Raw genomic sequence first — 14842 nt, 5'->3', positions numbered from 1 at the left:
TTATTATATCCGATTTGAAAATTATTTGATTTTACAATTCTATTTTACACTCTAGGTATTTTTTTGAATAACAAAAAACTTTCTGGATAAATAATATTACTTACGAAGTACGTCAACGTACTTTAAGACCTTGTTTAGGAAACGAAACGAAAGAAACAATATAAACACAACAATTTATTTTTTAAGTTCAAGCAATTAATATGCAATAGGAAGAGTTTTGCTAACTAGAAATACAAATAAAATCATTAATCATTTCGGAATTTCTCACTGCTGGAATGAATAAATTATAATGATAGCATAAGATTGTCTATTATTATAAAAAGAACTTAACTATTATATCCATTTTTATAATCGTAGAAAATAAATATATAATGTAAAAATATATATTTATGTTATACATATTTACTGGTAGAACTTACAATCTAATTAAACTTTATTTAAGTAACTTTTTGATTATTTATCACACTCTCCCAGTCTCTTGTGCAGTCGTTAATATAGTGACATTTCTCCTTCTCACTCCTGGCATCGTTAAGATCTTGTTTGTTCTTCGGCATATTCACATAATTGTCGGCGAACTTGACAATTTCTGGTACATTTTTTACCTTTGGCGGCAAGTGGTACGAGGGATTGGAAAAACTCGTCCTCTCGACTGCCGTTGGTCGCAGCTCGAAGCTCGGTTCCGAAACCGTTTCGGCGATCGGAAAATCGAATACTTGACCGTCTTTTATTCGGGGACTGAAAATGTCCGAAGAGTTCATGCAAAGGTAACCGTCTTGGTCGTCTTCCGGAGCGTCCGGCGATGAGAACACCTCGTAATCAGGCGGCCTCAACATTGCCAAATAATCGTCTCCGGTTTCGCGTTTCTGCGTGTTCATCACCAAGTACGGATCGTTTAAGTCAATGTAATGCTGAAATGAAAATTTATGTTTTATTAGTTACGAAATTTACGATGGGTGACAATTGGGTACCTTTCTTACTGTATCTTCAAGAAACTCGCCCAATCTTTCGGCCAATTTTGTGAACGATGGTCTTAATTGAGGCTTTTCGTTCCAGCAGTCCAACATCATTTTATATCTGCGAAATAACAAAAGATGAAATGAGACGTTATATGCTCAAAATTGGTTTTAAATATTGAATTGAATAAATAACTAAAGTAATAATGAATAATAATTAAACAAAAATTTAAATAGTCCCTTACATTTCTTTGGAGGCATATTCAGGTTTTTCCATCCGATAACCATCAACTAGCCTTTCAAAAAGTGTTTGATTAGGATCCATCTCAGGATACGGTGTTCTCGAGAGAGAAAACAACTCCCAAAGTACCACACCAAAAGACCAAATGTCTGATTGGGTCGAAAACACCCTGTCTCTAATAGACTCTATTGCCATCCATTTAATTGGCAGCGGAATCTTAAATAAAAACATTTATTCTAAACATTTATTAAATAAACACAATTTAACTTTACTTACATTCCCTTGCTTAAGATAATTTTCGTTATTATACATGGATTTGGCAAGTCCGAAGTCGCTAATTTTTACCACGTTGCCTTCCGCCAATAAAATGTTACGGGCAGCCAAGTCTCCATGGAGTACTTTTCTCGAAGCTAAATACTCCATTCCTCTAGAAACCTGGAAAGCCCAACAAAGGAGATCTTGTGTGCAAATCGGTTTAACGGTGCCTTTGTAGTCGCCTCTATAGTTGGATCTCCACTCAGGTTGGATGCTGTTGTTACTTGTTATAATTTCCTCGCCTGATAATTAAATTTAATCTGATTAATAACCATTATGGTATTCAATGATGATCGAATGATTTATATATTCCAATTATTATATTATAAAATTCTACAAAATCAAATTTATAAAATGTATTGTATTAATGTTCACCTGTTGAGTATCCCAGTGATGTCAATTCAGTTTTACCAGTATAATTAACGGAGTAGCTTCTATATCCTTGACCACCACTATATTCACCAGATTTTGGAAACGACAAGTTTGCGTACTCTGTTGAAGGACTGGAACTATATTTTTCTTTTTTATTAAGTATTAAAAACAAAACTGTATTATTGACTTTACCTGGTGATAGAATAAGTTCTGTTTAAAATATCTGCACCAATAGTATAGTCAATACTACCAGTATTGGGATCGACTTGGTTTATGAATGAACGTCTGTGTTTTAAAAGGTAGTTGTGAATGTTTCCGAATCGGCAAAACTCGACAATCACAAGAAGTTCCCCTATAATTGATTCAATTAGTAATAAATTAACAAATAATCGCAGATATACTTTTGGCGACGTTTTTAGTACAAGCACCCAATAAATTCAAAACATTTATGTGCTTTCCAAGATGAACCATAATTTTCAATTCGGAAGCGAGTGCTTTGATCAGAGTGTAATCGGCGGTTTTCTTCACCATTTTAACAGCAACAATAGTATTTTCTTCGTCGTCCACAATATTCTTAGCTACAGCTTTTAAAACTACTCCAAAAGCACCACATCCTAATTGTTTGCCCAGTTTTAAATTCTCTATGGGAAATTCAAAATTATCATCATAGGGCAATAGATCAGCTTGATCGCCAATAGCTAAGTTTGGATTTATATTTTCGATGGCTCCCTGTTTGAAATTTTCCAGTCCGGCCTTTTTCATTTCTAATTCCAATTTCTGAAAATATTTTTATAGAAATGGTTCACCCTGTTGAATTTATAAACAAACCTTTTTCGATAAATGGGTTCTGTAAGCATAATAGAGAGCAGTTGCTGCACCAGTTACTGCGAATGCCAATATCGCAATCACATACCAACTAATACTCGGCACTACAACAGATTTTTCAGTAAATTCTTAAGAAAAAATTAAGTATGTACCTTCCAAATTAACGTTAATCTGTTTGGATATTTTAGAAGAGCCAGAAAGGGCACTGCACTCGTAGACACCATCCTTTGAAACTTGAATTTTAAGAACTTGATATGGTTGTTTGTCCATCAAAACCTCCGAATCCATTACTTCAATTTCTTCATTATCCTACAAAAAAATTTATAAGAAACTACCTTATTGGAGAAAATCTTAAATGACCTTGGTCCATCTGGTCAATGGCTTAGGGATACCATAAATGTAACAGGATAATTCGACAACTTGCCCCAATTTCAAGTCGATTTTGTCTACGTCCGGTTCAACATTCACCGAAATGGGGAAGTTGGGTTTAACAATAACCACCAGTCGTTTATCAGGGTGGGGCATTTGATGTTTTTTGGACCTGCAGCTATACAGTCCACCATCGTAGAATTGAATATTGTATTTTTTTAACTTCACTCTATAGCTGTATTGGGTTGAACTTTCTTCTATATCATCTGTTGAAAGTGTTTATTCCAGTATTTAGTGATTAATGTTATAGAATTTGTCTTACCTTTAACGATAGAATTGTTGTGCATCCATGTCACATCCGAATAATTAACAGAAGATGCTCCGCACGTCATCGAAAAATCGACTCCAAGGGGCACGACTACTTTTGTGTGGTTTACTACATATACGTCCGGCTCGAAATCGAAAATAGCAAAACCATTTTCTACATCTAAAAAACCTCTTTTAAGTTTTCATAATTTAATTATAGTTATTGTTATTTTTACCAGTGATATAATAGCCAGTTTCGCTTTTATCTTCGCCAAAAGAATTATTTGCTTGGCAAATCAAAAAGCCATCCCGATCAACGTTCATGGTGACAGTCGAAACATAATAAACGCTTTTCGTAACGAGACTGGTTTCCGGGACCGTTTCCAATTTACAATTGGCGCAAGCTTTGAAAAACCAAAAAATCGAGGGTGGTGGATTTGCCGCCACTTCACACATCACAGTAGAAGGATTTCCATGTAGATGAAAAGCCGTTGTGTTAATATACACCACTGGTTTATCTGCCAATAATTATTTGTACAATAATAACAATAAAACATTAATAATTATGTTTCGTACCGGTAACGTTTAGGAAACAGTTGATGTGGTCGTTAGTGTAATAATTGGAGACTTTCAAAGTGTAATTTCCACAATCAGTTATGTCGACGTTTATGATATTTAATATGGCTAAGTCTGGTGTATTTCGGATTAAATATTTAGACGTGTTCAGAAGCTTCAACCCGTTCTTTTCCCTGCGCTCAAACAAGAGTACTAAAGTAATAAAAAACTTCATTGAACAACCACAACTCACCAATATAATTCAGCTGCTGGATGAGATTTTATCTGTACAATAAACGTGGCGTTCTCTCTTGAAGTTACAGTAAGAACCGTTGTTTCAGGAAATAGGTCCAGAAAGTGGTGACCAGGTTTTATTAAAGTTACGTTTATGTCTCTTGTCTCCTTTTGATTATGATGATCCTCAATCACGCATGTGTAAATGCCTGAATCTTTTGCGGTTGTTTTCTTTATGATTAAAGTGTTTCTGTAACCGTCAGCACCATCGATTAACGTTACAGATGTCGTATTTTTATCTACCTAAAATTATGATATAGGGTGAGATTTGTAAAATAATATATACAAATAAAAATTACGGTATGGTTATTTGGGGTTATCCAAGAAAACATTACACTGTGGGGTACTGTTATATTACAAGTCAGTGCTAACTTTTGTCCAATTTCCGTGTGACTAGAGTTTAAGTCTGTGACATCAGGTTTATACAAGATACTAGATTCTGAAATTATCAACAATAATTAAAAAGAAATTACAACACCAATTTAATTTTCTTTTGGTTAAATGTACATGTTATACCAAGGAGTAAACGATTAAAATTTGGAAACAAAATATCAAAGATTTTAGATTTTTTAATAAGTTAGTTGATAATGTGTTTGTCTATCGAAGTTATCTAAACACTCCCTAACAAGTCTTGGCATTAATTCAATGAGATGATCAATTTCCTCTTGAGGTATAGTATCTCAAGTCTTTGAACCTCCAAAGTCCGTGAGGGCTGAGGTAACTTTCCTAGCTTCCTACTCATCATATCTCAAACATGTTCTATGGGTGAAAGGTAGGAGAATCTGGCTACTACATACGGCTTCACTACTTCCTGAAGATAACGTTGCGATGTCATGTTGACCCTAATAAAGACTAAAGTCGCCCATTTTTTGTTTTACATGTCGCTCAACATCAAACTGAGATTGACATGTTTCTTCCCGATGTCGCTTGACTCTTTTTCGCACGTTATGTCTACCCAGATAGAATTGGAATTCATCAAAGAAGACGCCTGAATGTTATTCCATATTCCAATGTTGTCGTTCTCTACACAACTGTAGTCGTTGTCTTCGATACTCAGCGATCAGAAATTGGACAAGATGGGGCCGATAATACTGCAAACCAAATGACCTTAAACGGCGGACACTTACAAAATACCCTTATTCTCCTAATCACTCATCAGCCCAAAATGCAGTTGTCTAAAGTAAGCCATAAGTTTTAGACGTCGATTCTGAATTACATCTGTGCCCCTTCGACGTCTGGTGCCTTATCTTCTTCAATTTTGAGCAATATCAAACCACGCTTGACAACTATTTGTCGAAATAAAAAATCCGCCTCTCGTAGACCAATAATTCGGCCTCTTTCAAATTCACTTAGCTGGCGATAAATTTCACGTACTCACCCTCAAGTTATATTAACTTTACTAAACATCGAAATTGGATCCAATCAAACAGATTAAATTTTTAAAATAACAACAAAAAACGAATAACAAAATTTATGTGAATTGTGGTATAAAATAAATTTACATAAGAAAACCTATACCAAACATTACCAAATTTTAATCGTTTACTCCTTGCTAAACATCTGCGTTTTACCAAAAGAGTATTAAATTGAACACCCCCTTCTTGGTGTTGCAATTTGTCATTGAGTATATAATATTTATTACCTTCGACGTAGAGAAAAAAACTTAAGTTATTTATAGTTCCATTTCTGGCAAAGGTGCATGTAAAATAAAATTCTCCAATCTCCATGGTGTCATTAATAAAGAAACCAAAAAACGGGTGGAATGTATACAAACCACCCCTGTCATTTAGGGTACCATATGAAACCTACAACATTATTGACGGTACAAAAACACAGGGACAACTGTAACCAATTCGTACCAGTTCTTCCTCCTTTTTCAAGATAACTTCCACTTCAGGTGAAGTAGGTCGACAGGGTATTACGGTATTTGAACCGGCGGCAACAATTTTGTGTGGTATACCCGTTTGAAAAAAGGGAACGGGGACATTTAAATTAACCGGATCTGAAATTCACAATTTATTAATTTAAGGTAAAAAATACTGTCAGTACTCACCATCCGCATACAAATAAACAAAAGTGTCCAATATTTTTCCGGTACAATTGTAAAATCCGACATCATTACATGTAAAATTTTTTATGTTCAAAATTGCTTTGTACTCTTTGTTTTTCACAAGTCTTGTTTGATTAAATTCGATATCCTGAGAAATAACCAATTTAATAATTTAATTTAGTATATATTGTATTGAGTACATACGGAATTAGGTAGCACCCATTTTACTGGTTCTGTAGCACTGCAAGTTATGTTAATATCTTGGCCGACTGCTAAAATATACTCTTGCAGTGGCAAATCAATGTTTATTTCTCCATTTACAGCTGAAACAAATGTTTGTTTGTATATAGTGTTAGATTTCTTAGAAATTGTAATTTAATATACATTGATAAAATATATTTATGACACCATTATTAATAGAATAATTTTTTAAACAATAAACAAATGAACCTATTAAAAATGTGTAAACAAAATTTATATTAATTAATTATTTATTTTATTTTATAGCCACAACATCCTTTCAAACGGAGGAACTAGGTAAAATTTTGCGATTACATCAAAGGATGTTAAAATGATTTCCCATTTACACTTACGAAATTAGTTGTGGTAAATCATACTTAGAATGGTAATGAAATACATATTTATAGATTTAGAACATACATATTTAATTTTGAAAGGAAGTTGAGCTGCGTAGGTTTGGTTTATCGTTGATAATGCTTTCAGAGATGTGTGCTTAATGGATTTTTTAAAATAATCTAAACTTGATTATGTTGTATTGTAAATAAATAAATATTATTCTTTCAATTTTTCATGTTTCTTTAGTACATAAATTACTTATCATATACAAAAAATACTATTAAAAATAATAAGAATATTTTGTAGATTCATTATGCAAATCAAAATTACCATAAAGTCTCTCAGAAAACATTAATTATAAATTAGTGTTCGCCACACATATTTAAAAAAGGACACTTACCTAAAACATCACAAACAACAATAAACATAAAAATATAGCACTTCACTGACATGTTTTAGTCCCGAGACTTTAAAACATTGGGCAAACTTTTAGCGCTGCAACAATAGTAATGCGTTGTGGTCACTTTGATGGGCGTAACATAAACAACTCTATAGGAAGTGATAATAATGGATACTAGCTGAAATCTAAGTCTCGTCCAGAAATGGACAGTGTAGATAAGGCATAAAAATGCTTGAGATATAACAAAATAATCTGTTTTGTGGAATCATATCTGTTCCGACAAACACTTTTGTTCCTTCAAGATTACTTTATTAAAATTATTGTAATACTATTATGTAATTATGTGGTAGTAATAATTTTACTAGATTATTATATTTTACAATACAATAAATAACATTAAATGCGTATTTGGTAATCTCCATTTTGGGTGTTATATCTAACCCAAGTAAGAGTTTTATAACCAGTCTTTTCAACAATTTTAATATATCGAATGTGCAACTTAGAAATTGTAAAGTAGGGAATCGAAAATTTAATTTGGACAGGTTTTTTCATTTCCACCTCGTCCAACTCAAAACTGGACAGCTTGAAACTGGCCTTCAAACAATGATCTTGACCGCCAGCCATAGCCTTGATGTTCCAGGAAACCGCACACTGTCCGGGCAAAAAGCTGGCGTTCCCGCAACTACAACTCACATTCGGCGAATCCACATCGTTCAAGACGGGAAACAGCACCTCAATATCGTGTGCAATCGCGCATTTTTTGAACTGCGCCTTCAGCACCACTACGTACTCGATGCGACTACGGGGATGATACTCCACCTGGGGCTCGACCACGAACACCGGCTTCATCTCGGCGTTCAACCGATACGACATTAGTTCGAAAACGCCGTCGGGCGGTATGAAATAGATCGTACGTTCGTTGTTGAAGCGAGACAGTTGCACGCACTGGTGGAACTTCACGTCTTCCAGCGATCCGAACGTGTTGTCCTCCAGGATCAGCTTGTCGCTGAAACCGAGACGCAGCTGCGGCATGCCGCTGAGGTGCACCTTCATTTGTACCGACCCAATGACCTCGCTTTTTACCAGGGTGCCGTTTGGGTTCATTATTACATTGACCGATTCGATGATGTCGAGGAAGACTTCGTTCCGTTTGTACTTTATGCCTTCGGAACGCCATGAGACGCAATTCGTGACGGCCGGTGGGACGGTCATTTGTTTCTTCAGCTTGTAGCCCTTTTGCGTGATGTACTGCTGGAGGATTTTGTAGTCGGTGATTTGGGGGTAACCGAAGTCCACCACTTCATCCAATAATTCGTGTATTATTACGAAATTGTCTTGGATGCTTTCCTCTTCCAATTCCTTGAAGTATTCGGTTAGGAGTCTCACAAACTTTCTCAAGAACGTGAAGATAAGGGTGATGTTTACGTTTTTTCTCAACACACACACTATGTACAAATCGTTTTCTTTGATGTACGCGAAGGATGCTTCTTGAGAAGACAGAACCGGAATGTTATAGTTGTTGTCTTCCGATTCTTTGACCAGTTGGATGAAACGTTCGATGTCGTGCTTTGAATCACCTCTGTAATCTCTTGAAATTAAGATTCTACCTTTGTTGTCCAAAATAGAAATGCTGGACATCGACATGTTCAGTCAAATTGGATGTTTTGAATATGACAAAATGACAGGCGAAAAAACATTTAATTATAATTATATATTCCATAAATAAATTATAATTTTTAATATATCATTTTGTTTTTTTTTATTAAGATAACATATATGATTCCGATTTAAAAAATTCACGAATTTATAGCATAGACACCCTACAATTGTCATTGCATTTTATATGCTTATTTTATGACAAAGTTCTACTCATTTAGTACTACTAAGAATTATCCATTAACAGATTTTAAAACCAATTAGATTACAGTCCATTGTACTTTCTTATCCACTAGAAAAGATCTTGCTTTATGTTATAGGCAACCCATGTTACAAGTATTATATGATGTATGAATTATATATACAAAACAATTATTTAGGTAATGTTGTGTTTGCGGTTGATAAGTATGGGTATATCCCCAACGTACGTCACCGACAACCAGCGTGTGCTTCATACGCTGTGTTGCCATTCACATTTCATTTCATTATTTTCTTATTAGTCTTTGCGCTTTTGTGTCTTGTGCCTCGTTTTGTGTCTTTGTATTTTTACATAGTTTTATTTGTTAATGGTATTTTCATATGTCTATTCTATTAAAATGTACTTATTATTATTTGTTTATTTTCAGCATTGTTATTTCGTTCTTAAATTTTAAACAAGTTATTTTTTGAGGTAATTGGAGTCTCAAATGAAGTACCAAATTTTATATAAAATTCCTAACTAGTTTTTCTTTAATCACAGCATCTTTTAATAATACCTAAATAATTAAATACTTATTGTATATTTAATTATTATTTAGGTTAGTATACTTTTCTTTCAAATTGTAGATTATATTTAATGTTTAGCTTTACTTTTATGTTTCATATAAAACTTTTGTTAATTGTTTAGACTCGCAGCTCCTAATTTTGGCTGTAAAAAATAGAAAGAAAGACATTCTTCCTATTATTTTTTTCAAAATATTGTACTCGCGCCGAAGAGTATCTTTTCAACAAGTAAAAAATTAAGATTTAGTTGAAAAATATTGACTAATGAGATTTTTCATTGAAATTTTTATGAACAATTTTTTTTATATTGTGTTCCTATTTTTCTCAATAAGTTCAACAGAAATAGAATATATTCAAAAAAAAAAAAAAAAATAAATAAAAACCTAATATAACCTAACCTGACCTACATTTTTTCAGAAAGTTCATCAAAAAAAATTGTCAATATTGAATTTAATAAAAATTACAAAATTTTCAAAAATTTGAATTGACAAATTACATTATTGACAATTTTTTTATATTCTATTTTTGATGAACTGAAACTGATGAAAAATAGGTCAGGTTAGGTTACATTAGGTTTCCATTTCTTTTTTTTGAAAATATTTACAGCAAAATTTCGTTCATCTTGAAAATAATATGGTTCACACTCAAAATGTTGAGAACATGTGGATGCGATGCAAAAGAAAACTTCGTCACCAATTTGAAACTACAGAAGATTTATTTCTCTCATATATGCATGAATTTATTTGGAGAAATAAATTCCGAAACGGGGACCATTTCAATGCCATATTAAGTGCATTAGACAACAATATCCTCTCTTACAATAAATTTTAATTCCGTATTTATTGTTTCGTTTCATTTCTTTCGTATTATTTGTCACAACAAAGGCATGATATAATGTCAAATAAAAATAAATTATAATTTCTCCAAATACGACTTATAACACAAATTGGCAACACCGCCCGCAAATTAGAAGTAAAGCGGTCAGATAGCGACGTACGTTCTGCATAGGTTCATACTTATCAACCGCAAACACAACATTACCATTATTTATCATATTAATCACTATTAACAGTTTTTAGACTAATTAGATTAAAATTTATTGTACTTTCCACTAATTTCGACAATTATGCTATATATGCAACCCCTATTGTACGTATTATGTAAACTGATCAATTTTACATGTTTATTTTATGGATTTTGTATCAACCAACAATGACATTTACGTAGGTTTCCCGTCCAATCAAAACAAAACAAATTTGACATTTAATAGTCTAACTGTGTAATTATCTGTGGAATCAGTTTCTTGCCTATTCTAAAAATGGACAACTTAAGGTAATTAATAAGTTTTGCATAACATTTCTATTTAATTAATTGACCATTTATTGTAGAATTTACGTGGCGACATACAACGTAGGAACCGAAAACCCCAAAGATACCAGCTTGCATGACTTACTTTCGTTCAAAGATGACCGAAAAATGGATAAAATACCCGATATCTACGTGCTGGCGTTCCAAGAAGTCAATGCTCAGCCCCATAACATGTTGAGGGATTCTTTATTTGATGACGCCTGGACCAAAGCCCTGAAGGACCTTTTACAAATCAAGGACTACGTTAAGATCAAGTCAATTAGGTTGCAGGGAATTTTGCTCATACTATTCTCATTGAGGAAGCACATTCTGAATATTAGGGAGGTGGAAAGTGAATACACAAGAACTGGACTCTCTGGAATGTGGGTAAGAGATTTTTGATGCAAATAAATTATTTATGATACAAGTGCTTAGCTTAAACTTCATTATTATAGGAAATCTTATCTGTACCACTATAATCATTATAATTTTTCTTTTTACAAGTGTCTAAAGTATTGACAAAATAAAGTATAATATTTATATCTACATCCTACACTAATAGTTGATCATATTTGATCACTCTCTATATTATTATAAAATAGTAGAGAAAAATTATAGATATTATATACCACGTCAACGCTCACTCGTTTATTGATCTTTTGATTGAGTTTAATTTTTTATAGAGGGCAGTTATTTAAATTCTACAATTGAATTTGTATTAATATTTAATATGTAACTTTTTTCTTAATTATCTACATGTTTATTTACATTTTGTTAGAGGATGTTTTTTTAATTGATATGTTTTATTTTGTTTTTATTTTAATTCACAAATATTTATTTCATTTCAAAACGGAAATTGACAAGTTTGTTATGGATAAATTCTATTTCTGATATTAACATAAATAACATATGTTAGTGTTTATTACGGACCTTTTCAATTTATATGTATTTGCGTATATGATTAAAGTATTGTAACTATCGTGGAAATTAAATATTAAACATACGCACATTGTAACCTTGATTTTATTAATTTGTTCTTAAAGGACAAATGAAAATAGAAAATGTTATCATCATTATTATTTTTGATTGAAAACAAAGTGTATAATTGGAAATGTACTATTTTTATATCCAAAAAGCGTTGTTTTTATGATGTAATTACTGTAATCGGGAATTGTATTGCGATTATTATCAGTGATTCTATGTATCTACCTTAAACCAATATTATTTAATGTTACAGATAACGATGAACGAAGTATTCTTGATACTTTCATCATATTACAGACAAAAACGTGATATCATCACTTTAATTTAGATTAATCTTTCTTGACCAGACTAACTCAAATATTATTCAATTTAAAGGTATAATTTACAAGCCATTAAACTGTTCGCTTTTGTACTTATATACAAAAGGTTAAATGTTTAATTTCCCAATACCAATATTAATACAATTAATGTATTATTCAAATATTAGAAGTTTTTATGAGTACCACAATTATTTGTTGTAGGGTAATAAAGGTGCAGTCAGTATTAGATTAAACATTTCCGGCTGTTCCTTGTGCTTCGTCAATTCCCATTTGTCCGCCCACGATGGCGAATTGGATTCGAGAATCGATGACTACAATAAAATAATCAAAGATCAAGACTTTCACATTCCCGAAACATCTAAAATCCTATTCCACGAGTAATTCCATCAATTAAATCACGTGGCAAAATTGTAATTTTGTGTTTCCAGTTACGTGTTTTGGATGGGAGACTTGAACTTCCGTTTGATGGAAGAGTACGATCAGATGCCTGAAGAGATCGATCGCACGATCAAAAAGAAGGAGCTCAAGAAGCTGTTCGAGCACGACCAGCTTAGGCACGTGATGAAAGAGCAGAAGGCCTTCAGCGAACTGACCGAAAAAGAACCGGACTTCCCGCCCACGTTTAAATACGAAGTCGGTACTCATCGTTACGACTACAAGTAATAAATGTGTTTGGCGTAATGTTAGATATCTTTAATCGGATTTTTAGGAGGAGGCCCGCCTGGTGTGATCGAATTTTGTACCGTGTCAACGCTAAGAATTACGAGAACATCACCCTGAATGTGGATCAGTTGAGTTACAAGTCGCATCCGTCGTATTGTCTCAGCGACCACAAGCCCGTTTCTGCTGAGTTTCTAATAAAAGTAAGCGTCTTACTGTTCGTTTGTTTTATGTTTTAGTTGTTTTTGTTTTTATTAGTGAGTTTTTAATTTCGTTAGATTCGTCCTCCATCTCTTGGTAAGGTATTTTCAGATTACATTGAATCGACTGTCGAATTCGAAGAAATTACCAGCTGGAACGAAGAGGACGAGAACAAGGCAGCGTACAAGGTGTCCGGCCACTTAAGAACCGACGTCCAAGATTGGATAGGCATCTTCAAGGTAAATCTTCCTTTAAACAAAAACCACCTGAAACCTATTCGCATGCTTTCAGGAAAATTTCACCGCTCTGGATGAATACGTGGCATACGAATACGTGAGCAAATGCAGTACGCCTACTGGTGAAGCTCAGCCGGCGACTTTTTCACCGCGTCAACCTCAAAGATTCGAAGTCACGTTCTCCGAACTGCCCAACCAGTGCAAGGGCAAATATTGTTTGATTTATTTCAGACAGTCCGAGGATCAAGTTAGTAGCGTGTTGGGCATCAGCAACGCATTCCCCATCGTCAAGAATCACAGTGATTAAATTCATTACGTCTTTAATTATTCTGAATGGGGTGGGATGAGAAAAAGGGTAGTTCTGGGATGCAATAACGTTTATGGTTGTTACATGTAGATTTTATTTATACAATTTCAGTTCCCACTAAAAAATTGATTATTGGAATTGCTGAAGAGGCGTAATAATGCATTTATTATTTTAAGTAAAAAAACTATTTAGATTTTATTATAAAAATGACAATTGATTGATAGTTCTATAGTTTTTAACTTAATTGTATAATAATAATAATAATTGTAAACAATTAGTAAGTGTACTTAAAAAATGTTAGATTACTTTTAATTAATTACTTAAAATTACAAGACCTAATATGACATAAATTCTTTATATTACCATTTAAGATTTAAACAATTTAAGAACATATTTTAATTAATACACTGAATTATTTCTAAGTAACACAAAAAGCAGCTAAATATGTAAGTGAAATTTTGTGTCTAGAAAATATATAATTAAAATATAATATATAATATCTGCATCCACGTCAGTCTTTGCGTCTGCGTTTTGAGACTAGTCAAATTTTAATATTTATTCTTCAAAGAAAGCTTGCTGGCAAATAACAGGAATGCTATCCGACTAAAATGTATATAAAGTATTAAAAATCGTATTAAAGAAATTATATACTGTTTGAACAAATCCCTAGCAGTATTTGCTTGTAATATTTATACACTAAAAGTAATTTATATATTTTTATATAAATATAAATTTTATGCTTTATATCTAGTTGTACAAATACATGTATGTATAGTGGAGTAATTAATATGGTTATTTTTATATTTGTTGTTTAGTTGCAATATCTCTATTTGTTATTTAGTTTTTTAACATTAAGATACAGGATTATATTACTACACGTCTCTCTTATTCATTTTTAATATTTTTAAGTATTTGTCACATCCACATTTGCTTTGATAAATTTAGAATCAAAAGGTATGTATTTCAAGATGAACATTTAAAATTAATAGTTGCATTCTGATGTTTAAAAAGTACAATTTATTGATTTAGTTTATAAATGATCATTTTGAAAATAATAGTTACTAATGTTAATGTTCAACTTGTTGAAAAATATATTCTCTTATTGCTATAATT

General features: G+C 32.6%; 2 protein-coding genes across 3 annotated transcripts; one reads left to right on the top strand and one right to left on the bottom strand.

The window, feature by feature from the left end:
- Window positions 1-33: 33 nt before the first annotated feature.
- Window positions 34-8900, bottom strand: LOC109606178 (vascular endothelial growth factor receptor 1-like). Its single transcript, XM_049963327.1, has 20 exons — window positions 7698-8900; window positions 6485-6640; window positions 6284-6428; window positions 6090-6232; window positions 5873-6035; window positions 4530-4669; window positions 4190-4473; window positions 3958-4130; window positions 3618-3899; window positions 3398-3562; window positions 3067-3341; window positions 2859-3015; window positions 2710-2810; window positions 2283-2658; window positions 2074-2233; window positions 1885-2018; window positions 1471-1751; window positions 1199-1410; window positions 969-1074; window positions 34-908 (listed from the first exon to the last, which is right to left on the bottom strand). The coding sequence occupies exons 1-20, from the start codon at window positions 8898-8900 to the stop codon at window positions 438-440; spliced, it is 5127 nt and encodes a 1708-aa protein (XP_049819284.1). The 3' UTR covers window positions 34-437.
- Window positions 8901-10759: 1859 nt separating this feature from the next.
- Window positions 10760-14840, top strand: LOC109606323 (phosphatidylinositol 4,5-bisphosphate 5-phosphatase A). 2 transcript variants are annotated; one of them, XM_020022889.2, is made up of 7 exons: window positions 10760-11006; window positions 11063-11408; window positions 12527-12702; window positions 12754-12984; window positions 13035-13188; window positions 13288-13425; window positions 13478-14840. In XM_020022889.2, exons 1-7 carry the CDS (start codon window positions 10993-10995, stop codon window positions 13727-13729), a joined length of 1311 nt encoding a protein of 436 aa, XP_019878448.1. In that variant the 5' UTR covers window positions 10760-10992; the 3' UTR covers window positions 13730-14840. The 2 variants fall into 2 exon arrangements, with proteins under 2 accessions (XP_019878448.1, XP_019878443.1); XM_020022884.2 differs by having other exon boundaries at window positions 13264-13425.
- Window positions 14841-14842: the final 2 nt, after the last annotated feature.

The sequence above is a fragment of the Aethina tumida genome, chromosome 2 (assembly GCF_024364675.1).
Source record: "Aethina tumida isolate Nest 87 chromosome 2, icAetTumi1.1, whole genome shotgun sequence".
Taxonomy (NCBI): domain Eukaryota; kingdom Metazoa; phylum Arthropoda; class Insecta; order Coleoptera; family Nitidulidae; genus Aethina; species Aethina tumida.
Note: the sequence above shows the minus strand (reverse complement) of the source record. Positions and strands in the feature narration are given on the sequence as shown.

What these genes read in the sequence shown, in the direction of transcription:
- LOC109606178 (XM_049963327.1), bottom strand. Translation starts at nt 8,900, where the DNA reads ATGTCGATGTCCAGCATTTCTATTTTGGACAACAAAGGTAGAATCTTA. An exon ending in TGAAAAAGGAGGAAGAACTG is followed by an intron (nt 6,036 to 6,089) that starts GTACGAATTGGT and finishes ATAATGTTGTAG; the next exon opens with GTTTCATATGGTACCCTAAA. An exon ending in GATTAACGTTAATTTGGAAG is followed by an intron (nt 2,811 to 2,858) that starts GTACATACTTAA and finishes AATCTGTTGTAG; the next exon opens with TGCCGAGTATTAGTTGGTAT.
- LOC109606323 (XM_020022884.2), top strand. An exon ending in CTGGACTCTCTGGAATGTGG is followed by an intron (nt 11,409 to 12,526) that starts GTAAGAGATTTT and finishes TATTTGTTGTAG; the next exon opens with GGTAATAAAGGTGCAGTCAG. An exon ending in ATTGGATAGGCATCTTCAAG is followed by an intron (nt 13,426 to 13,477) that starts GTAAATCTTCCT and finishes GCATGCTTTCAG; the next exon opens with GAAAATTTCACCGCTCTGGA.